The sequence below is a fragment of the Cibotium barometz genome, chromosome 10, assembly GCF_041138505.1.
Source record: "Cibotium barometz isolate CiBa-2024 chromosome 10, ASM4113850v1, whole genome shotgun sequence".
Lineage (NCBI taxonomy): Eukaryota > Viridiplantae > Streptophyta > Polypodiopsida > Cyatheales > Cibotiaceae > Cibotium > Cibotium barometz.
Window position 1 is genome coordinate 42725347 of NC_141055.1, and position 25653 is coordinate 42750999.

At 43.8% G+C, this 25653-nt stretch overlaps 1 protein-coding gene across 1 annotated transcript; it reads left to right on the forward strand.

Annotated features, from left to right (window-relative positions):
- The first annotated feature begins 456 nt into the window (after positions 1–456).
- LOC147634932 (uncharacterized) lies at positions 457–4005 on the forward strand. The gene is made up of 2 exons (XM_086803311.1): positions 457–851; positions 3582–4005. Exons 1-2 carry the CDS (start codon positions 457–459, stop codon positions 4003–4005), a joined length of 819 nt encoding a protein of 272 aa, XP_086659437.1.
- Positions 4006–25653: the final 21648 nt, after the last annotated feature.

Here is a 25653-nt window from a genome sequence, read left to right on the forward strand (position 1 = left end):
CTTCCTCCTCGATTTGGCATTCAATCACCTTTGGTTTTGCCACCAAATTTGGCCCGTCTCGATGCACCCCTCATCCCATTTCCTACATTCTATGGGACGTCGTTGGAGGATCCCACCGCTCATCTAAACAATTTCAAAATTGCTTGTTTGACCTCACACATCATTGGGGAAGGGCATGTGATGAATTACTTTAGCACTACACTCAAGGGTGAGGCCTCAAATTGGTTTGCCAAGCGACAGCCAAACTCCATCCCAAACTTTGCCGATTTTGAGTAAAAATTCTTGGCCAAATTTCGGGCCGAATTTCGCAAACCTCCAAACTTCTTCGCATTTTTTGAGCAATTACGCTCATTCAAGCAAAATCACCCGCATGAGATCGTGGAATAAGCGGCCACGAGGTTTAGGAACTTCGTTGATCATTACACTCCCATTTTTAACATCGACCCACTCACCATCATGGACTCGTTTCTACGAGGCATACACCCTAGCATCCAAATTTTGGTTAGAGCTCAATCCCCAAATGACTTGAATACGGCCATCACTTCTGCCATTAATGTGGAGAGCTCTTATCGATGTGTTTACGAGCCACAACAGGCCACGACTCCATCTCCCTCGTATTATCCATGGCTAGCACCACATACTCCCGTTTTGCCCTCCCCGCAACAACCTTGGCCAACCTCATCGTATGTGCCTCAACTTCAACCAACTCAACCATTCCAATTCCCACCCGTTGTACCACCTCACCTTCAAGTGACCTCACCACCTCTTTTGCCTTTAGCACCCCCACCTTCTTCTAGCGTCGTGGCTCCCCTAGCCTCTTCACAAAATCATGTTCTTGCCGCTCATGCTCCATCACCGTATGTGACTTACCCTGATTCTACTTCTACCACTCCACTACCAGCACATCACAAGGGGGGGATGGGTATGAAATCACCGCATCTAGTATTGGGGATTTGAAAGACATGATGACAAATTACATGAACCAACTTAATGAAAATGTGAAGGTTGTGACTCGATGTGAATTTTCTAAAGCGCCAACAAAACTTGTTGTTTGCACGTCGCCCTGAGCCTAATCCCACCAACATTGTGTGTCGAGCTTGTCATGTACTCGGCCATCTTTACAAAGATTGCCCCACTGTTGTTTGCACTTATGAGAAATGTTTGGCTAGGGGGCACACTAAGGATATGAGCTACATTAAGATGCACCATTTGATGAATAGGAGCACCACTTTGCCACCCCCCGGCCCCATTAATCATCGTAGTGGTACTAAAAAACCCCCGGACCCTAGTTCAGAGGGGGTCTCCTAGCTCTCCAACAGTTGCTTCATCTAGTGCACCACCTACCACCACTAAGAACCCTTCAATTAATATGATTGAGTTAGACTGATCACCCGTGCGAGCCATCACACGAAAGGGAAAAGAGAAGGTTGTTGATGAGGAGGGAGATCCTGAACCTATTGTTGCTACCCACCCACCCACCCATGTCGATGTTCCTGTTCCCGACACCCTCTACCTCGACCTCCCCACACTCGTCCACGCCCTACTCCAAGTAAGTTGTTTTCCCCCATTCCTTCTTTTGACCTTGTTTTTGCTCTTAATCGAGTAGAGCTCACCATGTCCCTTCTTCCATAATACCTTCTCACTTCTCCTTCTAGCCGAACCCTTTTGAGGAGGTACTGCAAAGCTTTGAGTTCTTCCCAGGGAGTGGGTCCTAATCTTCCTGTTGTTCAGAAAGTGGATTCCCTTCTTGCTGAGCGTGAGTGTCCTCGAGTGGAGTGCATGATCCACCAACTAGTGATTCCACATGCTATTGTTGATGGAGGATCAGGCGTCAATGTTTTGAGTTATTCTACCTTTTCCAAGCTGGGGTTATCTTTCAATGGAGTTCCTGCTACTAGTTTGCGTATGGGTGATCATTGACCAATGAGAGCTGAGGGTTTCATCCAGGGTTTGCCAGTCTCACTGTCAACTGGGCGTATGGTGGAGATTGATTGTTACGTTTTGCGGCTTAGTCCAGGATGACCTGGCCAGTACCAGCTTCTTTTACGGCGATCTTTGATATGGAAGACTGATTGTGTTATTGACATTCCTAGAGGGCGGTTGCTTCTTGGTAGAGGATCTTCCCGGGGGCGGTTCTTCCTGCTTACCCCTGGGGTTACTATTGATGTTGAGAGTGATGGGGAGGATGATGACCGAAGTTCTACTTCTTCATGTACACCGAGTTCCTATTGCATTTACCCTGATTCTATTGAGATTACCCTTGATGATGTGTTGAGGAGACTCCACCTTTGGCCAGAGAGGAGGATACTGTGAGAGTTCCTATAAAGGGGGATGAGAAAGTTGTGCTTTTGGGAACTTCTTTAGATCCACCGTTGAGAGAGGAGATTATTGCTTTATGTCAGGAGTATCAAGACATCTTTGCATGGGAGTACACCAAGTTGAGAGGTTTTCCACCCGAGCTTATTGTGCACCGCATTCCTCTTAAACACGACACTACACCTGTGTGCCAACATCAGCGCAGATTGCCTAAGCATTATAGAGAAGGGGTTTACATGGAAATTAACAAGCTTTTAGAAGCGGGTTTGATTTTTCCTGTCGATAACATTGAATGGGTGTCTCCTATTGTTATAGTCCCTAAAAAGAATAAGCAGCTTCACATATGTGCTGATTATAAGCAGCTTAACAAAGCTACCATTAAGGACTACTACCCTTTGCCTTTTATTGACCAAATCCTTGACTCTTTGGCGGGGAGGGAGATATATGCTTTCTTGGATTGCTTTTCTGGGTACAATCAAATGGCTATTGCTGATGAGGATAAGCTCAAAACCACTTTCACCCACTATATTTGGCACATATGCATATCATGTCATGCCGTTTGGGCTTTGCAACAACGCAGGTGCTTCGTATAAGCGCTATAAGCATGAATCCTTTCGTGATCATTTGACCGATATCTTAAAGATCTTCATGGATGATTTGGGGATTGGGACCACACGTGATATACTTGTTGCAGCCCTTAGGTATGTCTTTCACAAGTGCCGTGAAAAATCAATAGCTTTGAATGCAAAAAAGTGTGTGTTTGGGGTCACTTATGGAATTTTGTTGGGTCACCTCATTAGCAAGCATGGCATTTCTATGGATCCCCAAAAAGTTGAGGCTGTTCTTGCATTTTTGCCACCCACTACCGTGCGTCAAGTAAGGGGTTTTCTTGGAGCCGCTAAGCACTATAGCTACTTCATTAAAGATATGGCACACCTTATTTTACCATTGAATACACTTCTGCGAGTTGAGAAAAAGTTCATTTGGGGGGAACCTCAACAAAATTCTTTTTCTTCTCTTAAAAGTGCATTCACTACCGCCCCTATCCTCAAACCACCTGATGCTTCCAAACCTTTTCATTTATTTTCTTCTTGTTCTCATTTGGTAATATCCGCTTGAATTGCACAACTTTATGATAAAAAAATGCACCCCATTGCATATTATAGCCGCAAGCTTAAAGATGCTGAAACGCGTTACACATGGGTTGAGACAGCTTGTCTAGCTATTGCTGAGAGTGCTAGGAAGTTTTGCACATATATGGCTACCCAGCACACCATCATCTATGTCTCTAAAGATTCATTGCGCCTTTTATTGAATAAGCTAGAGCCCCCTGCGCGTATTATGCGATGGATTGTTGAGTTGCAAGCCTTTGACTATGAGCTTAAATCTAAACCTCCTGCATTGCAAAAGTTAGTGGATTGCTTAGCTGATGTAACCCCATACAAAGATGAGCCTATTGCACCTGCACCTGAGTTGTTTTGCATTGAGTATGCACGTGAGTGGTATGACCAAATTGCTCATTATTTGTCCACACTTGAGTTTCCTTCTGACATGAGCAAAGCCGCGAAGAAGAGATTAGTTACGCATGCTCAGAATTTCACTATCATTGATGGGTCTTTGTACCACAAGGGGTTTGAGGGCATTTATCGCATCGATGTGTTGCACGAGATGAAATTTCACACATTTTGAAAGAGTGTCATGATAGTGCATGTGGAGGTCATTTTGCTTAAAAACTCACTGCATTGAAAATTTTGAGGGCTGGGTATTGGTGGCCATCTGTTTTTAAAGATTCATTTAAGGGGTGTAAAAGATGTGATGTTTGCCAGAGAGCCACTCGCCTTGAGAATCGTTTGCGACCTAATAATCCTATTCTAGCTGCCCTTGCTTTCGAGAAATGGGGGATTGACTATGTGGGCCCTATTACACCTACTTCTAGGCATGGAAAATCTTATATCATTATTACTACGGATTACTTAACTAAGTGGAGTGAGGCTAGAGCTATGAGGAAAGACGATGCACGCACTACTGCTACATTTTTAACTGAGCATATCATTTGTTGTTTTGGGGCACCAGCTGAGTTAGTTTTTGATAGGGGGACCCATTTTCTTAATGATGTCATTGAGGAACTCACTGCTTATTTCAATATCTGTCGTGATAAAACCACCCCCTACAAACCTTCTACTAATGGGCAAGTTGAGAGCACAAACAAAACTTTGGTCACTATCCTTAGAAAAACTGTGGACACTCATAAAAGGGATTGGGATGAGAAGTTGCCAGCAGCTGTTTGGGCTTATAACACTACTCTCAAGGAAGCCATGGGGTTCACTCCTTTCTCTTTAGTTTATGGGCAAGAATGTGTGTTACCTATTGAGCATGAGTTGGTGAGTTTGAGGTTTTCACATGAGCAAACACTACCTTTGGGGAGGAGAGTTTGCAAGAAAGATTGGGAACTTTGGAGCATCTAGATGAGTGGAGATTGAGAGCCTATCTACATCAAGAGGTTGCTAAGAAACATCAAACCAAGCAACGTGATAAGAAAGCAAAAACCTATTCTTTTGAGAAAGGGAAATTGGTTCTTCTCTATGATGCACATCATGAGCTTTTCCCTGGAAAGTTGAGCCATTTATGGTCGGGTCTTTATCGCATTGTTGAGGTTTATCCTCGCTAGCTTGCAGAAATGGATGGGACATGGTTCTCTACCAAAACCAATTTTGATAAAATTAAGCCCTATTAGATGTGATTGCATTGAATTTTTCGTTATGAGTTTGCAGATGATGTTGAATCTTCCATGTCTTTTTGGAGTCTATACTTTGATGGAGCATGTAGGGGCGAGGACAAACTTGGTAGTTGCGGCATTGTCATATATCCACCTGAAGGGAATGCTATTCTTTTGGGAGATCGTTTGAGCAATAACATTGTTGAATATCAAGCACTTTTGATTGGTTTGAGAGCACTTCTTCTTTTGGGAGCATCTCATGTTCATATCTATGGAGATTCACAACTCGTGGTACACCAATTTCATGGCCAAGCCCGCACCCTCCACCCTTTGATGCACTACTATAGTCTTTTAGCCTGTGACCTCTTCACCCATTTCACCTCTTCTTCCTTGACCTTTTTGCCTCATCATGAAAATCATGTTGCAGATTCCTTAGCTTTGATGGCCCTTTCTGGTTCCTTTACCCAAAATTTTGATCGTACCTTAGTGGATACCCTTTGCTTTGACAATGATCCTTGGGAGTTAGTGCAAGATCTTAAGTGTTTGGGAGTTGAGGAGTTGGGTAGTCTTCTAAGGTTTTCGTCATCCCATCCTTCCACTTTTGCTTCTCTCATTCTATCCATGACCCGTCAATTGATTCACTTGTCAGATGTTACCTTTCTCACTATAGATCCTAGCCATTTTCTCATGATCCTATAGCCCAATGGATAAGGCAAGTCTAGTCTAACTAGAGATTCTCGGTTCACACTAGCCAGCTAGCTTTCCCTGCAGGATGCCTCTATTGCATTTTTTTTAGCACATCGTGTTTCTGTCATTCATGCATCCTGCTCGACACTCTCACTTGGTCTTGGCATGGGGGGTGAATAGTGCAGGCAATGCAAGCTTTCACGAGCGGCCATGGCATGCCTGCATCGAAGTGTCGCCAAGCACACGACCGCACTAAGAGAGAGAGAGAAGCACCATTTGCAAGGCCGGCTATCTACTCTAGAGGAAGAAAGAGAGAAAGCTATGAGCATACTTTTTTCAACACACATGGTTGTCTTACAGAGGAAGAGTGGAGGGACGCTGCCCATTGCCATGAATATGTGCACGCAAAAGAAGTAGAAAGAGTGAGAGAGAATCATTCCACACGGCTGTAGCAGCAGCAAGATCTTCTCTTCCATATAAATCCTCTCATATTTTTTTTTAAATAAAAAGCTCTATTATGGAGGCATTCCCGCCTCTCGCTAATTAAGAGGAAAAAAAAAAGCATAACTCCATTTTGTTTGCCCTTGCATGTGAAAGAGAAACGGTAGAAGGAAGGGGGTCCCACATTTGCAGTCAAAGCCTTGCGAAGGGTCCTAAGCGGGAGTTCCTACAACGAAGCTCATCGTGTGGCGGTTGTGCTTCAAAGGCGGACGCGACCTATGAAATTCTTGGCGTCTTGAGTTTTTGCTCATGCTAGCACACACATACACTACCACCACATAGTCACGCGTTAGCAAGTCTCGTAAGTTGTTTATATTCAAAAATTGAAAGCATTGTAAAATTCAATTCTTGAGGGCCGTGAGGGCATTGTTTCTCATAGAGGGCATCATCGGCGGCAAGCGCGCAAAAGCTTCATCAACATCAAGCAAGAAGTGGCTAGATAAGATTTCTTCTCTTTCTTTCTCTCATCATAAAAAGCTACATAATTCGTCTTGTAAATCAAGCACCGTGTACGTGATATTCAATAAACAAAGCACATTTCACGCCACATTTTATCTCGTTCATTGGTGTCATGGTGTCATTTTGTTCTTGTGTCATTTCAAACAAAGTTTGTTTGTCACTTGTGTGTGTGAGCATACATCAGCACTCCACCTTTGCATCACCGCACCTATTAGAAAGATCCATAGCGCATATCTCTACCCTCTAGTGCCTTCTCCTTTGGGGTGTTGGGGGGAGTGTAGCATTATGCTTATTGGATATCTGGGGGAGTTGTCAGGTTTTGTCCTCTTTACCTTACTCGTCCAGATATTTCCCAGACAAAACTACTTTTAGATTAGAGAATTGCTTCATGAGAAGCTTCATTTGAATATAGAATAGGTCATAGGAATGACCACTCTTTGGGGGGGGGGAGAGACATGCTTTAAAAAAAATATTTAATTCAAACATAAATGGAAATTTATGTGTTTTATCACTACAATTCATTAAAGAACTTCAATTGTATTAAAAATCCATTCAATTGAATGCTTCTCAAGCTTGAGAGGGGTTGAGAAGAAAGAAAATTTGGAGATAAAAAAAAAAGACCATAAACCACACTTTACCTCCTAGATTGCTTGATTCTTTAATCAATGTAGAGGCCCCCAACCAATCAATTGGTTTGGTAAGTTGATGAAGACTCCAAGGAAGATTGAAGAGAGAGAGAAACTCCAATCTCTCCAATTTGTAGAGGATTTTTAGAGGATAATAGAAAATTTCATTATTTTAGTATAATAATGGCATGGCATAGTTCTCATATTTTTTTACAAAGGGCTAAGGATCTATTTATAGGTGAGGGAGGCCTCTAACCAAGTCCAACTAGTTTTTTGAATTTTCCAGGTTCACTTTGGCTGAATTTGGACAAGATTTGGACCTAGTTTGTTGGCTCCCTTTTGATTTGGTTTGATCCAGGAGAAAGGAGAGATAAAAATATCACAATATTTTTGAGTTTAAAACTCCACCACACATGTGAAATAGGCACCTCCTTGAAGAGCCCCCTTCTCCTTACCAAGGTGTCAAAATTGAATCATTATACCCAAAATATCTCATTTTTTAAAGTAATATTCATAGTTTTTTTTACTAATAAACCTTGTACTCAGTCAACTCTTCATCTTAAGTGGGCATTTACTCATTTTTGGGTATTTTTCTTTTATAAATTTGATTTATCCTCTCCCCACACTTGGATTGATCCTATTGGCCCATAGGAACCATTAGGACCTCAATGGAAGGCTTCTTGGGCCCTTTTATTTGGCAGTTTAAGGGAGTCAAACCTTTTCTCTTAAGAAGAAAAGTTTTCTAATTAGAAGCTTCAAAACGGCTACTTTATTCGAATTTGAATTTTGGGGGAAAATTTGAATTTAAAATCTAGCGGATAAAACCATATCATGTAACATATCTATGGAAAGCTCTTGATGCGTAGATCATGGATCTGTAATCTCCGCTCAAATCGGAGCTTGTATGTAGAAGTTATGGAGGTCCGAAAATTGTAAAATTGCTCCCCCCCTTTTTGGGGAAAAAAGTGCACCCTTTGACCACTCTTACACCTCTCTTAAAAACCCAACATTTCAGTCCACATGGCAACCCCCCATTTGGCTATTCCTTAATCACCTTGATTAGACTTGGGCAAATTAAAGGGCCCAAGAAGACCCCATTCACTTCCTAATGCTTAATTGGACCATAATCCAAAATTTCTTAAAATCTAGACCCTTAGGCTAGGTCCTTTATAGTTATTTTCAATTAATTCCAAATGCACATTGGAAAGTTCTTTTTTAATTTCTATTTCAGGGGAAACCATTTTAGACACTAGGAGGATTTTTATATCTAAAAATATCTCAATTTTAGATTATCTCTCTCCAAACATTTTCTCTCTCTAGGTCAAAATAGGGTAAAACAGAAACTTTCTTTTATTTCAAGGAGAGGAATAATTACAAGATTAGAAGGGGAGGTTCCTACACGCCAGATTAAAAATTGTGGAAACGACCAGGGTCGCATGGAGGAACCATTGCGAGACAAACCATCTTGACCGAAATACCTAGATCTGGTCAGATCTTAAAGCTTACCTCAGGAAGAGGTTCTGTCCTCCGGGCTTCTTGAAAACCAAAATGAATGAGTTCTTGGAATTGAAGCAGGATAGCTGGACAATTGAAGAATACCATCAAGTATTTGCCCTTCTCCTCAAATATTCTCCACTTTTGGATGAGGAGCAGCTGATGTGGCCAGATTCATTCGAGGGATGAACGAGCCATTGGACACTTTAGTGAAAAATGTCAAACCAGTCTCAATGGGCAGAAGATGTCAGAATGGCTAAGGACTTTGCCAAAGCATTTGTTGTCAAGGTCTCGCCAAAGCCTGCACCCTCAAACTTTAAAAGGTTCCAAACCCCAGGAAGTGCTTCAAACTTTCCACCCCCAAAGAGGCAGCAAGGCCCAAATCAGAATCAAGATGCTGGGAGATTCAGAAGTGAAGGAAGACCCTTCCCTCTCGGCACACTTTCTCAGGAGCCCCACCTTTCTCAAGGATTTAGAGAGATGAGCTTAGAAGTGAGAATAGGTGTTTTGGGTGTCAAGGTTTCGGTCACGAGCTTAAAGACTGCCCGCTGACTCCTACCATGTCAAGAGGACAGGGAAGTCAAGGGCCCATAGTGCAAAGACCAGCCGCTTTGTATCAATCAATCTCATCAAAATCAGGGCCCATATTGCAAAGACCAGCCGCTTTGTATCAATCTCGTCAAAATCAAGGCAATCCCAGGAGGAATCCAGCTCAGCCATCTGCCTTTGTTAAAAGTAATCTCAGAACTCCCTCCTAGAACTAGGGTAACCAAAGAGAGAGAGTTTCGCCCCAATATGCAACAGCCAGTAGTTACGATAGCACAAGTAGTGGAAGAGGAAAGAGATCAGATTTATACTGCAATTGAGAACCAAGGGCCAAATCGTCAATTCTCTATCATCCTTATTCCATATGAGTATAAGGGTAAGCCATTTAAGCTTTTGATTAATTTAGGAAGAATTCATTCATTTATTTCCCCTGGATGCTTACGTAAGCTAGTCTTAGAATAGAAATCAGGGAAACCTATGCAAGTTGAATTGGCCAATGGTGGGAAGATTCTTTTCACTCACCATGAGACAGATCGTATTTAGTTTAATCTAGATGGGAATGTAACTGATTGCCAGTTCAGAGTCTTACCTTTGGGAGTTTTCAACGGAATCTTTGGAATGGATTGGCTCCACAAAAATCAAGTTGACATTCACAATGGAACCATTTCCTTGTGCATAACCTTCACGGAAACAAAGTTCAACGAAGTGGAATTTTCGGATCCCTAGATCTGTAATTAGTAAAAGCTTCTAAGTTACTGAAAGGACCTAGAAAGAAGCAACTCATTTATGTTGTCAAAAGGAATCCGGTAGACATAAAGTTTAAAGGCTAAAGAACCAGAATGGTTAAGTGAGTATGATGATTTATTCCCAGCAGAGCTAACTGAGATGCCTCTGATTCAGGAAGTAGATTATGTGATAGAATTAACCCCCGGTGCTCAGCCCAGCACACAAACAAAATGCCAGTCCTTGAGAAGCCATTGAACTCAAGGAACAACTTAGGTAATTGTTAGAACAAGGGTTTGTAAGACCCAGTGTTTTGTTGCCATATACATAGGCAGTGATGTGTGTGAACACACTTAGGACCGTCGGGGCACTTTTTCCCTCTTTAGGAGGTTTTTTCCCCCGGCTTGTATATACGCCCATCATTCTAGGGCTAACTTATCTTTTTTACATTGACACAATCTAATACACTTTGTATTGGTATCAGAGCAGGCATCGGCTCTCAGGGCTACGCCGCCAGCACCCTCCGACTCACGTTCTCCGATTGAGGTGAGCTTTCACGAGCGCTTGCAGGTCCCTATACTCTGCAAATAAGCCCGTAGGGCAATGCGTTCTCAGAAATCGCATCTGCACAGGTGTTTTCGTCATTTTTTACAGAAATTTTGACAGTGCAGTTTTTCTGTAAAATAGGCATACGTGCTCTATTGTGGACCGTGCTACATAGCATGAGTTGTTTTTTGTTCAGTCTTTGCTTCATTACAGGTAGCTTTTGCATCAGTTTGAGTCAGTGGCCATGGCTGATAACAGCAATGATGTATTTCGCATGTTATCTGCTCTGATGACAAATTGGATGGAGACAGCACAACTACCCACTTTGGGCATACATGATGCAGCATGTTTTGGTTGCAAAAGGAGTGTGGAACATTGTGCAGGGTATGGATATACGTCCAGGTTCTGTGGATGTAGGATGTGTTGAGGATGTTGCAGGTTCTAGCAGCTCTACTTTTGCTGCTGTTTTACCCACTGCTGAACAAGCTCGTTGGGATGGTAAAGATGCGCAAGCTCATGCCTTGATTGCACTTTCTGTCAAACATAACATCACCCCACATATTCGTTCAGCTAAAACAGCAAAACAGGCTTGGGATATTCTAGCTGGTTTGTATGCAGGTCGTAACGAGGCAAAAATCACTTACCTACGTAAAGAGATAGAATTGAAGATTATGCAGGAAGATGATGACATGAATGTCTTTCATGCTGAGATTAAAGATCTCAAAGAACAGTTGATTTCTGCAGGTGAGATTATTCCTGATCATTCTCTTGTGCAGACTGTTCTCGATGCTTTACCTGATACATATCAGACTTTTGCTTCCACGTGGAGACTTCTTACTGAGGACAGACCTGATGCTGTCAAGTATGATACTTTAGTCAACAAGCTCTTGCAAGAAGCGCAGTCCAGGCAAAACAGGGCCAGGCAGTGTGCAGTTGATCAAGCATTTATTGCTGCCCAGCAGCAGCAGAGAAGAAGTGGTAAGGTAGCCCGTTCCACTGTTTCTTCTGCTATTAGTAGGTCTGCAACTTCTTCTCCTTCCACAGGTAGCAACAATAAGTCTGAGAAGGCTCTTGATAAAGGCAAAAAAAAGACCAGGTGCAACTATTGTAAGGCAAATGATCATGTCATTAAGAATTGCCCTAAGCTAAAGGCTAAAGAGACAAAGAAGAAAGAGTCAAATGCAGCCACAATAGCGGATGCTTCTACAAATGCAGATTCTGTAAATGTTGTGCAGGATACAGAATGGGCGTTTAGCGTGTATTGCCAGTATGACCCATCTGTACATGATGCATGTTTGGAAGTTTCTGTTGACTCTCATGTTTGGTATTTTGACAGTGGTGCTACAAAGCACATTACCTCGCATCGTGATATGTTCACTTCTCTTGAGGCTGTCCCTAATGGGAATACTGTCACATGTGCCAATAATGCTTCTTACCCAGTGAAGGGTGTTGGTAAAATTATGCTTACGACTGCAAATGGCAGCGCTTTCACACTTTCAGATGCTTTGTATGTGCCATGGATAAAGAAGAATCTATTGTCTGTCTCTACGCTTGCTAGACTTGGACTTGTAGTCAAATTTGTGGATGACAGATGTACTGTTCATGATTTGACTTCTGGTGATACGATTATTGTATCTGGCACCTTGTTTCGTGGGCTGTATAGGCTCAATTCTTATGACAAGTGTGTGGAAGATTCAGCAAATGCAGTTTCTGATGAAAAGGCAGTTTCAGATGCAAAACTATGGCATGCTCGTTTTGGTCATCTGAACTTTGCTAGTTTGCTGCGTTTGCTAAAATTTGATATGGTTACTTCATTGCCCCCTCTTGAGGCACCATTAAAACATGTTTGTGAAGGCTGTATTTTGGGCAAAATGTAGCGTTCTGTGTTTCCAAAGGATGGTTTTGTGTGGGCCACTCGCAAATTCCAACTTGTACATAGTGATGTATGTGGGCCTATGCAAACTCCGTCATTTGGTAAACACTTGTACTTCGTGACTTTCATTGATGATTACTCAAGGCATGCATGGGTATATCCACTAAAGGCAAAGTCCGAAGTGTTTTTGTGCTTCAAACAGTTTTTGCTTATGGTTGAAAATGTATCCAATTGTAATGTGGGCACCCTCCGTTCTGATCGAGGGGGGGAGTACATGTCTAAAGAGTTTGATGCATTTCTGGCTAGTCGTGGGATAAAACACCAATGTACAGTGCCGTATACCCCTCAGCAAAATGGTGTTGCTGAGAGAAAAAACAGGTCACTTATGGACATGGCACGATGTATGGTCAAGAGCCAAGCTTTGCCACATGCGTTTTGGCTTGAGGCTGTCATGTGTGCTGCATATGTACTCAACAGGTGTCCCACTAAGGCCTTGTAGTCTATTACTCCATAGTCTATTACTCCATATGAAGCTTGGCATGGCAAGAAACCTTCTATTGGTCACTTGCGTGTCTTTGGTTGCTTGGCCTATGCTTTAGTGCCTGTGCAACAATGCAGAAAATTGGATGATAAGGCTGTCAAATGCATTTTTGTGGGTTACAGTGCTGAGAGCAAAGGTTACAGATTGTACCATCCGCAGTCAAAGCGTATCTTGATTAGTTGAGATGTTGTTTTTGTGGAAGATGCTGTGCAGCCTTTGTTATCATGTACCAAAGAGACAGGTGTGAGCTCACGGGATGTATTTGATACGTTGTTGCCTCTATTTACAGGTGGGAATTCAAATGTAAGTCCTAATGAGGCAAATATTCAGCCTATGCAGATTTCAAACGACATCATAGATCAGCCTATTTTTGATACAAATTTACAGGATATAATTCATGAGGATAGGGCTGAAAATGAGCAGGCTAGAGGTATGCCTAAATGGCTGGTGCAAACCTTGCGTGATAGTAAAATTGATGCACCTATATCTAGTCGTACTCGTTCAGGTTTTCAGCATGCCTCTTATGCATCAGATTGTTATGCTTTGGCTGTGTCTAGTATGTGTGAAGAGGAAGAACCTCTTTCATTTGATGAGGCACAAAAATCAAAAAATTGGTTAGCTGCAATGCAAAGTGAATATGATGCTATAATGAAGAATGGTACATGGTCTTTGTGTGATTTGCCTATTGGTAAAAAGGCCATTGGATGTAAGTGGGTTTTTAAGTTGAAACGAAAGCCAGATGGTAGTGTTGATCGCTATAAGGCTAGGCTTGTTGCAAAGGGTTATGCTCAAGAAAAGGGCATTGATTTTGATGAGACCTTTGCTCCCACTTGTCGTATGACTACCATTCATAGCATTTGTGCATTGGCAGTTCATAATGGTTGGAATGTACATCAGTTGGATAAAGACTGCGTTCTTGAATGGAGATTTGCATGAGGAGGTGTACGTATCGCAGCCTCGTGGTTTTGTTCAAAGAGAGCAGGAAAACAAAGTGTGCAGGTTGAAAAAGGCTTTATATGGTTTCATTAGGACTTGTTTGGGGTCTTCTTGGGCCCTTTAATTTGCCCCAAGCCTAATGACAGTCATTAAGGAATGGTGCAATGGGAGAAGGCCATGTGGAGAAAAATGTTGGGTTTCCTTGCCCCTAATATGTAGGGGTCAAACTTGAATCATACGTTTTTTTTTTAAAGAAATTGGGCTGAAAATGCAAAATCTTTCAATAAAATCAGATTTCCCACCTTTTTTTAATAAAGACAGCTCAAACTGGCATAAATGACCCCACCTCAAAAAGTGGGCTAGGGCCAGAAACGCCCCCCCATCATTATCCCTCATTTAAAGCTACTTTTTCCTCTCCCCACTCCCTCTTCCTCTCTCTAAAACTAGCAATTCGGTTTTGAGTCTCTCTCTAACTAAAAGAATCTTTTTTGGCCTCCTCCCTCCCCATTCTGCCTTCCCCTTCCCTCCTAAAGTTAGATCTATCTTTCTGTGCCTTCTTGGCTATGGAAAGCTTGGAAAACAGTCCACTTTTCCCCCCATCAAGTCCATCCTCTCTTGCTTGCACACATTCTTCACTCTCCTCTTGCTAGCTTATACACATTCTTGACTCCTCTTGCCAGCTTATATGCTCTGCTAGCATTAGGTTGCAGAGATCTTCTTGGCTATGGAAAGCTTGGAAAACAGTCCTTTTTTCCCCATCAAGTCCATCCTCTCTTGCTTGCACACATTCTTCACTCTCCTCTTGCTAGCTTATACACATTCTTGACTCCTCTTGCCAGCTTATATGCTCTGCTAGCATTAGGTTGCAGAGATCTTCTCACACACCTACAACTTCATAGCATTTAGCTTAGTCGGTTAGCCAAGCACAATGAGTCGCCGACCTCGTTCAAGGGTGGAGTCCTTTAGCAGCAGCAACGAACAAGACGACACTGGCTTGTGGGTTACAAGCACCTTTGCAAAAGGAATGTGGGTGACGATGCGTCCAAGCACAAGGGGAGCCCACAAAGTCTCTCGGAGGGTTAAAGTCACACCATTGGAAGGGTCGCATAGTGGATCTCAAGCAGGGGGCTGACGGAAGTAAGCAGGTGATGATCCAACACGTCTACAAGGCATCGCAACTCCGTGTTGACAATGCCAATCACAAACGCTTTCCTGCAAATTGTAAGTTTTATTTGTGCTTCTTGTTTTATGGGCTGCACTGAGACATGCTAATATCATTTCATGTTACGGAAGCTTGATTTTTTCAAGTGTGTTCTTGTAATGTTCTGTGCAGACATCTTTCCGTCGACATTTGTGGAATGGGAGCCTTTAGAGGCCCTTTCTGGAACCTTTGAGGCACACCACTTTGAAATCGGCAAGCTACTATATACTGGTTGTTCAACATCAGAGCTTTTAGAGCGCTCAGTTTTCTTCTTTCATGCAGAGTATATTGTACCCACGTCAAGAGATGGTTCTGGGACTCTACGGAGGCTCCCTACACCAAGTCTCATGGACCATGATTGGCCAAAGCCCGACAATACTTTGGTTGCACTAACCAGACGTCGAATTGAGATTGATGTGTGCAATGCAATGAAGTGCACCTATGGGTCACATCGTGCGACTCTCACGTTCTTCATGCCTTTACATTTGTTTGTGTTTTTGTTCAAGGAGGCTGATGTTCACCGGACTCCTACAATGTGGATTGCAAAGGGAGGCACAGTAATGAGTGCCTTTTTGCCACCTTCGTGGGATTTGAAGGTTATTCAACATCAGGGTGACAAGATAAAGTGCATGGTGGTGTCGGAGAAGATGGTCGTTCGGTACCAGCTTGGAAAGCAACAACTCTCTATTATCTTTCCTTACAGACGTTGGAAGCTGACTGGAGGCGAATGGCAAGCACTCGATTCGGACATCAACGATGCAGAACAGCTTGATGTACATGTTAGCACGCAAGCTGATGTGTGGGATATCGTAGTAAATGCTGATTGGAATATGGCGAACCTAAGGGAGTACTTAGGCCTTAGGTTTGCACTGAAAGGTGACTTTTCATTTGTGATTGATAACACACCTCTACGTAAGAGGAAAGAGGCATCTTACTTTTGTAAAAGCATTCCCTTCCCCAGATGTATCCATATCAAGCAAGCTATGTAACAGATTTTGAGAGATTAATTCAAAACAATTTTGGCTACTCGCAATTTGCGTTCAATTTTGTGCACTTTTAAGTTTTGTCGCGTGTTTTTATTTTTTTGGAGGTTTTAAGTGAGTTTTTAAACATAAAAAAATTTTTAAAGACCTCTTTATAAGTCACTTTTGGCCACTTTGAGTTCATCTCCTCACTCTCGGCATCTTTGCGGTCCCCTCGCCTTCTTCGCTACTCAAGCATGGCCACCCCCGCCCAAGCTCTCCTATCTCAATTGCACAAGCTTGACCTCGATCACTTGATCGAGAAGCTTGCACCCATCTTTCAGACATCTATTGACATGGAAAGCACCGCCGAACTCCATAATGACGTGTTTGGGGCGTTCACTAGCTACATGGACACATACATGGTTGAATATTGTGTCAACTTTGAAGACGAGGAGGGAACTTGGGTGCCTGTGGATCTTATCAAGCATACCTACAAAGCGGACAAAAATTTGAGGTTTAGGCTTGCAAGATTTCTCAAAGGCCTTAGTAGCGCATATCTAAGGGAGGAGGAAGAAGATAACCTCGTAGGTCTTGGAATGGGCAACATTGGCACAAGTTTTTTGAGGTGGGACATGACTCTTGCCCTCCTGATCTTAGAGGGAACAGAGAAAAGCAAGGGAAAGAGGAAGGCCACTCCTCCAAAGAAAGCCACACCTTATCTCTTGATCAAGGAAGCTGACCCAAAGGAAGAGATTGTCACCCCAGTGCAAGAAGCATCTCTTGCACTTGTGACTCTGGCGGAAGAGCCGCAAGCTGAGGCTGTGAAACGGGACATCGAAGGGGACGATGTCATGGATGAAGTTCCAGAGCTCGAAGTGCGAACTCTACACCCCATCATAGTAGAAGGTGTAGAGTTCTTATTTTTGGATGACATCGCCCATGTCCTTGGGCTACACCAGGATGAAACTCTCTCAGTCATTGCTATGTACGCGGGCATGCGAGACACACAACAGCCGTCCAAAGATGATGACATCCACATTGACTTCAGTTCCGCAGATGTCACAAAGGTGCTTGCGCTCCCGGAAAATCATGTCTCAATAGAGTCCCTTGTGGCAGAGACTCTTGTACAAATATCCCAGTGCAAGGATTTCTACGAGAGTGTGCCAGAAACTAGCTTTGCCCCTCACAAGCCGCTTGCCATTTCGGATTTTGTCAGCCTCGGGAGCATCAATTAGTGATGCAGACCTTGCGGATCATGATGATGCCACTGAGGTAGTACACCCAATTTCTTCCCTTCTTAATTTGTAATTTTTTGAAGTCAACTCATTCTTCTATCTACTTTGTAGACCGCAAGAGAAATGGACTGGTTCGCAAGCCGAAAGGGTGGAGCACGAAAGGAGGTGGAGGGGAAAGATGCTGCGCTATGGCACTACATCCCGAGCTTCAATGCCGAGATGCTTCGCGTAATTCACAACGACTTTTCAAATGATGCGCAAGCTGAATTTTTGAAGTGCAGAGCCCTAAGCGCCGTCCTGTCTGAAGCCCCTATAGCCCAAAATGCCCATAAATGTATTCTTGTAAATAGGGAAGCAGCTATCTATAGCTTTGGTGATAAAGGTGCAGGGTCTTTCCTAGGATTTTGTGGCCTTAGCCTTGGACAAGGCATCACTGATGCCAAAGAGATAGCCGAACGCATTGGTGACAAACCATCAGTAAAGACTCTCACCCACGAGGCTTTCACCAAGCTCATCAAGCGAGTTGGCTAGATCCAATGTAATCATTTGCCTTCTGTGAAAATCAAACAATTAATGACATCAAGATGTTTTTCGAGCTGATTTTAAGTTTTATCTTTTTGATGTGTTTATATGTTGTTGTCGTGTCCTGTCATGATGTTTCAATCAATTTTTGTGAACGCTCGTCTGTGAAAATCAAACAATTAATGACATCAAGATGTTTTTCGAGCTGATTTTAAGTTTTATCTTCTTGATGTGTTTATATGTTGTTGTCGTGTCCTGTTATGATGTTTCAATCAATTTTTGCGAACGCTCGTCTGCCACCGCCCGTCCGACTTTGGCTCGACTCGACGGGCCAATTTCTCCCGCGTATGGCCCCAGAAGGGTATATCAGCTGTGCGGGGTGCGCCGGGGCCGAGGGGGGGGGCCGGTGGTCGCTCCGTGGCACACAGGCTCCACGGAGCGACCACCGGCCCCCCCCCGGCCCCGGCGCACGAGCCTGTGTGCCACGGAGCGACTTTTGGCTGTTTGACCCTGGTCAAACAGCCAAAAGTCGCTCCGTGGCACACAGGCTCCACGGAGCGACCACCGGCCCCCCCCTCGGCCCCGGCACACCCCGCACAGCTGATACCTGGTCAAACAGCCAAAAGTCGCTCCGTGGCACACAGGCTCCACGGAGCGACCACCGGCCCCCCCCTCGGCCCCGGCGCACCCCGCACAGCTGATATACCCTTCTGGGGCCATACGCGGGAGAAATTGGCCCGTCGAGTCGAGCCAAAGTCGGACGGGTGGTGGCAGACGAGCGTTCACATGAGGTCGAATGTACATAGCGACAACAATTACATGCAAAAGACTACAATTACCTTGACAAGACAACAATCACTTGCAATAGAAAATAACTTTTTTGAAAATAGACATGGTTTTTCATTAATCAAATTGAGATTACAAAACACGGTTTGTTGCATTACAAGGCTTCCCCTATCTAGTGAAAGAGAGCTTCCTCTCCACGGATACGCCTAGCTAGATGAAGATCAGATGGCTTCAAAGTGACACGTTTTGCATGCACCATGCACAAAACCGCGTCTTGGAAAAGCGAAACCAAAATATCCTCGACACCTTGTTGCAGAGCGCCTAGTGCCGCCGCTTGCACACGATTGACATCCCGGCGCTGGTCGTGGATAATCTCTTTGACGAGACGCCCAAAAGGTGCCTTTGGAATAATTGGTGTGCAGGTCTTTTGATATTTGCGAATTTCTCTAAGGGCAACTGTCCCTGGTCTCCACCTTTGCTTCTTTTGCGTTGTTGGGGGCGGTGGTGCTTGCGCGTGGCGAGTCCAAGCTGGCGTGTCATTTTTAAACTTCTGTCGCTGCTCTTGGAAGTTATCGGAAGGGAGTTTTGAGCGTTTAGGAATGGTTTTCCCCTTCTTAGCCTTTGCAGGTGTTGGAGTTTTCTTTGTCTTTGCAGATGGAGTCTTCGGAGCTGCTCGCTGCTCTGCCTCCTTCCTTACTCGCTCCTCTTCATCTTTCCTGTCTTTTTCCTCATGAAGCCTCCGTGTGTTTGCTGCCCTGGCTTCTCGTTCAAGCTTCTGTCTCTTATTTTCTACTTCCTCAGCTGAGAGTTTTCTCTTTCCTTTACCAAGTGCACGAGCCAATACTCTGTCTAGCATTGCATTGACAATCCTATTGCTCGGCAGGTGCTCCCTTTCTACTGTGTCTTCATTTCTCCTCTTTGTATATTCTGCTCGAAGACTTTGTATGGCCGCTTCCAAAATTGTGTCATCTTCGTATCCGGCCATTCGCAGGTCAGCAACAAATCCGTGAGCTTTTCTGTTAAGCCAATCCTCCTCCGCAGCAAAGAATGCTAATCTTCTCTTGTTGCTTGCGGCGGCCTGAGCTTCTTCTACAGCCTTCTTATCTGCCTCCGCCTTCCTAACTGCCTCGTCTTCTTCCTCCTTCTTGGCAGCCTCATCCTCCTGTGCTTTCTTTGCTGCCTCGTCCTCTTGAGTTCTGACCGTCTCTTCGGCTTCTTTTCTTGCTCTCTCAGCTGCCTCCATGTCCTCTGCTTCTTTGTGTAATCTCTTCGCTTCTTGGGCTTCTTGGGCCTCTTGGGCCTCTCGCTCAAGCCTCACACGCTCAGCTTCCAGATCCACTTGGGCTTGTGGGTAAATGTTTGGGATTGCAGTTCTATGTGCCACCGGTAAGGGCCCAAGGTCTTTGAAAATGTCATCCTGCGTATTGGAGGGAGGATCATTTGGGGGCTCCATGTGCGTGAGATATTACTGCACGAGCGAGAGAGAGAGAGAGAGCGCGCGCGAGAGAGTCAAGGGGAGAGGAAGAGAGAGAGCTCACAAGTCAAGACTTTTAAAAATGACTATAAAACTCATTGATATTTATAGGAGGCCAAAATTACAAAAAAGTCAATTTACAAAATGAACGCGCCAAAAAGTGGCGAACAAGAATTATTGGGTGGGTAACCACACACGGCCATTTCTTAGTCGACCACTGTGCCATTGCCTCGCTCTTTCACGTGCCATTGACGCATTGCACCCTTCTCTTTCGCCTTGCACCTAACACCTTCATGATTTTGCGCCTCAAAGACAAATTTCCGGCTCGCTTTTGGGCCTTTCTCCCAGTAAGTGCACGGTAAAACCAATTGAACATTTCCTGAAACGCATTGCTGCGAACCTTGCCACCACCATGACCCGTGTTCTTAAAATAGGCCGCCTTGGCTTGGTAATGTGATCGTTCCATGCCTTGGTTGCTCCAGAGTGCAAGAGACCCATATTCATCTAGAAAGAAGGAACTGTGCGCATAGAGAATATGCATGTAGTGTGTTATATGAGTTTCCCCCCAAGCATCGATCATTTCTTCTGTGAATCTGTCAATCGAAGTCTTGAATGTAGCTATCTCTGCTTCATCAAGATACGGGCGCTCAAGAAGCCTCATCATCTCATCACAAGCTTCCCACACATGTGCACGCTTCAATCCTAGTGTCGCCTCATTGCCTTGATAGGTTGTTACATCACAAATCTGCTTGCATAATTCAAAATGTGTATGGCTTTGAGCCTCACCATAGTTTGAGAGCAGGTGTCTTGCTTTTGCACCACCCATACATATCTTATTAGGGTTATCTTGGGTACTTGATGGGTTTTTGCGATCCTTAGAGAGGGTGACAGCACCTGCGTGAAGCCCCACGGATGATAAAACAACTTCAAGCTCTTGGATGCCCTGTTCTCGCCGTGACTCTGGCTCCATGTTCCAAGCATAATTGATGTGGAGCATCAACAATTTGTCCAAAATTCTAAGTCTTGCGTGCAAGGTACACACATGTACTCGCGACAGTGGAATTGAAAGAATAGGGTTCCAAGTAGCATCCTCCTCTGCACGAGATGGTGCCTTGCTTTGATTGCAGCTCATAATTCCATTGAGCCAGACGTGCATACCCTTCCCTTTTTGTAATTGATTTGAGCCCTTCACACTTGCCTGCTTACGACCTTTCACCTTGGTTGCTTGTTTGGCCTTCCCCACTGCGATACTTGGCATCCTTGGATGACAACAAAAGATGCATGGAAACAAAGTGTTAGCACCGCTTTTAGTTCCCAACATGCATTTGAGGGTCTTGAGATCACCACCAAGGTGCCACTCTATTTCAAAGTAACCAGTGCCTGCCAGGCACATGCAAGACTTCACCATTTGATTGCCTGTGTATCACTCCTTGAATACCTGTACGGGTGAAGTACCACCTCAGACTGTCATGGTCCTCGTGCGGAAGGGTCCATGCCGCCTGCCACCATATGTTCTTCTCAGACTGCACTCCAAAGTAATCTTACTTGCGTCGCTTTGTGTGCAAGTTATTCTCCGCATCACCTGTTTCATCTTCGCCGTCTAAGCTCTTTCGCTTCAATGCCCTGCTCATGAGTGTCAGACTTGTACGTTCCACCCTTTGGCCCTTTACAACTTGACATTCATCCAATTTGAGGACAAATATAGCCTTTCCATCCGTCTCCTCTAATGTCATATCATAAAACTGAATCATAGCTCGTTGAAGCGCCTCCACCTCGACGTAAACATTGTTAAACTTGTTGTAAGCAAAATCTTTTGAATTTGACATTGGCATGCTACCATCCACCCATCTGTAGTAGCCGCCTAGCAAGTCGGCAATATTGTTGTTTGCTAACTTCCTTGCCATAACTATACTGTACGGTGTTGGAAGTATAGATCGTGTCTTTCCTTTGCCTCGTAGATGTGCTGTGATGCAAGTATACAAAGCCCTGTATCCCTTATCACTGATACCTGCTGTGTCGCACACAGTGAGCATGTCAATGGGACTGACAATCTGCTCGAATTCCTTGAGAAAATACTTTTGAATCCTGTCACGCAACGCACCATTTACTGGATTGGTTATCATATTGATTACTTTCTGCTCTGGAATAATGTGCTCAAGGATAGACTCCTCAGTATTGGAACAACCTAATATTGCTTTAGCACATTCCCTGGACATCACATAGTTCAGAGTCAATGACATAACTATATGAAAAAGAAATGTAATGCTAGTTTTGAAGCTGTGATTACCTTGTTTGACGCACACGTCGCTTGCGAGCCCCCCCATCTTTGGAAAGAAGACTCAGAGGCTTGCGCTTTCTCTGCCTTGCATTATATCCCACGGGGAGGTGAGTGAAATGATCGACACGTCGGCGAAGGTTCCGAGTTGAGTTTCGAAGACGGAGATAGTTCTCTATAGCTCGATCCCTCCTTTCCACACCTTTATCAAGCTTCATCTTCTGCTCTGCATCCTCCTTCTCTAGATCCTTGACTCGAGCCAGCATATGTTCTTTTGTGGCCATGAAAGTTGACGCACATTCTTCCTTTTCTGCCTTGCATAATTTTAGAAGCTTCCTGAGGTGATTTTGATTTGAGAGTTCCTGCAAGTACAAAGAATAGAGCCTCTGACAGTACCCTAAGAAACCATTATAACCATCACCCAAGAAGCGTACGACCTGCGTGATGTTACGAAAAGGGGGAGGTGCACCAGTCTGTGGATCAAGGGGATAAATGCTTCCATCAGTCCAAAGATCAATGGCTTTTGCACCTTGAAGTCGTAGCACCTCAGCAGGAATACATCCCTTCGTTCGATTACTTCGCATTGTGGCATACTCCTCGTCTAAGTCCACGTGCAAGCGAAACTTTGATTGCTTGTTGGTGATGTCCCGTAGAGCCATTGTACCTAGCAAATGGAGATGGAGATGTAGATGGATACAGAGATGGAAATGTGGATGGTGATGGAGATGGAGATGTAGATGGATACAGAGATGGAAATGTGGATGGTGATGGAGATGATGGAGATGGAGGATGGAGGTGGAGGATGGAAATGTGGATGGTGATGGAGGAGATGAAGATGGAGATGGTGATGGAGATGGAGGTGGAGGAGATGCAGATGGATATAGAGAAATGGAGGCCTTGAGGAGATAGATATGGAGAGCTTGCTAGTGATGGAGATGGAGAGCTTCAGCTTGCAAGGATGTGTAGATCTGTACCTTCACAGGAGGGGATGGTGAGCTCTTCCATGAGAGCTGGTGGAGAGGATGATAGATATGGAGAGCTTGCTAGTGATGGAGATGGAGAGCTTCAGCTTGCAAGGATGTGTAGATCTGTACCTTCACAAGAGGGGATGGTGAGCTCTTCCATGAGAGCTGGTGGAGAGGATGATGGAGTAGGAGGTCCAGATCTGCAGGCCATGGCTCCTAGAGAGAGAAAAAGAAGCCCTTACCCAAGTAAAACACCCTAAACGCATTTTAGAGAGAGAGTGTAGAGAGAGAGTGGGATCTGCAGCACCTCCAAAAAGGGAGGGAACAAAGTGACGAAAATTTTCAAACATTCTTTGTGAAAGGTACTTCACTACAAGACAAAAAGGCATTTAGGTCCATATTCCTTCCCAAGGACAGAAGATCTAATGATTAGATTACCTTTAGGCCTATTTTCTTTTTTGTAGAAAAGGAAAAATGCATTTTCAGGCCTAGGCCACTAGCTTGGTCAAAGCTTGATTAGCATTTTAAGCATTTCACTAAGTGTCCAAATAAAAGGGCCCAAGAAGACCCCAAACAAGTCCTAATGAAAGCAAGCTCCACGAGCTTGGTATGAAAAGATACATGCATATTTGACTGCACATGGTTTTCAGAATAGTCCAACAGAAAGCACTTTGTAAGTTAAACGTGTGGATGATGTACATCTAATCATTGCTCTCTATGTCAATGATGGGCACCACTACAATAGGGGAGACCCATTCAGTGTGTTCAATCTCATAGATAAATTCTGCCTCTAAGAGCTTGTCTATTTCTTCTTTTATCTTTCGTGCAAAATTCTCATTGTAAGTATAAGGACGTTACTTGGAAGGCTTTGCATCCTCTCGCAATGGAATTGTATGCTGACATATGCTTGGATCAACTCCTTTGAGGTCTTTATAACTCCAAGCAAAAACATCGCAATACTCCTTTATTGTTTGAATTAATAACTTCTCCTCATCTAAGGACAAGTCTGTGGTAATCCACACATAGCGAGGCTCTTCTCCTGGCTTAGCGATATCAATTTTTTTTGCATCTTCTGGACCATCATATGAAACCCTTGGCATGCTTGGCTTTTGTCGCATGGGCTGTTGAACAACAATCTTCCGATCTTGAAGAGTGTACTATGTGAAGTTGGGGGGAACATTGAGACCTTGTTCTTGTCCACTTGAGTCGTCACTCATTGAAGACCATGCGGTTTTGAGATCTCCTTTTGCAATCTTGCATCAGATTTTTTCGTTCAACCGTTATCTTTGCACTTCCGACATTCTCTTTTGAATCGGTTTTAGACTTGAGTTTTGGTTTTTGTTTCTTCGTTTTTTTACGATTTTTGCTAACAGTTTTTAGCTTTTCTCCTGATTGGAATCCATCTGATCGTTTTACTTGGTCTTTGATACTATCTTGTGCTTGGACATAGTATAGATATCCATTCTTTCCTGAGAAGTGAGGTGGTGGTCGAGAGTGTTCATTCTTAAGCTCCTCCTTTTCTTTTTGTATTTTCTCACGTCGTTCCCTCTCATCTTGTTTACGGATTCTCTTATGGCTCTTACAGCATTTACGTTTAGGTCGTCTTCGAGAGATCTCTATTTGAACCTCCCTTCCTCTCAAGAGTAGGCGTGCCTTTCCTAACTCTTCCTCAGGGATTATCACATCATTATCAAAATCAAAGTCCCATCCATCTTTCTTATCAGCATCATTAGCAGATTCGAGTGTTAAATCCTCCACTGAGACTTCCTCTATATGCAGTGCTGTTGTGGATGCATCCCTGTAGTACAAAACATCTAGAAGGTCACGTGGTTGTAACATTCGTATAGGAATAATGTCATATCCATCTGAGTCACAAAATTGAATTGGCTTAGGTAAAGCACATGTTGATAATGTTGCAAGGACATGACTCCATTCTAGTGGAACAATTAAGTGCTCAGGGAAGGGTTGTGGAATGTATGCCTTATCTGATACACTTGGATTACCCTTAAGTCTCTCAGTGTTGAAATCCCTACATGAGACTCCACACATCCACAGATCTTCTCGCCCATCTGACAATGTAACTCTTGAGCCCTCAGATGAAGCAGAATCAAACTCATCTATTGGAGACCTTGTTACATCACGATATGAGTGATTCTTTAGGTTGACCCTTGTGATGACAGAATCATGTCGGAGGTACAAATAATTGTATCCCCAATCTTGAATCATTTGAAATTGTCGGATGAATGGTCTATCCAATATCACTTCA

Excerpts from the sequence above, each read along its gene's own strand:
- LOC147634932 (XM_086803311.1), top strand. The coding sequence starts at position 457 with ATGGACTCGTTTCTACGAGGCATACACCCTAGCATCCAAATTTTGGTT. Across the intron at positions 852-3,581 it reads GTTCTTGCCGCTCATGCTCC|CCAGCACACCATCATCTATG; the intron begins ATCACCGTATGT and ends ATATATGGCTAC.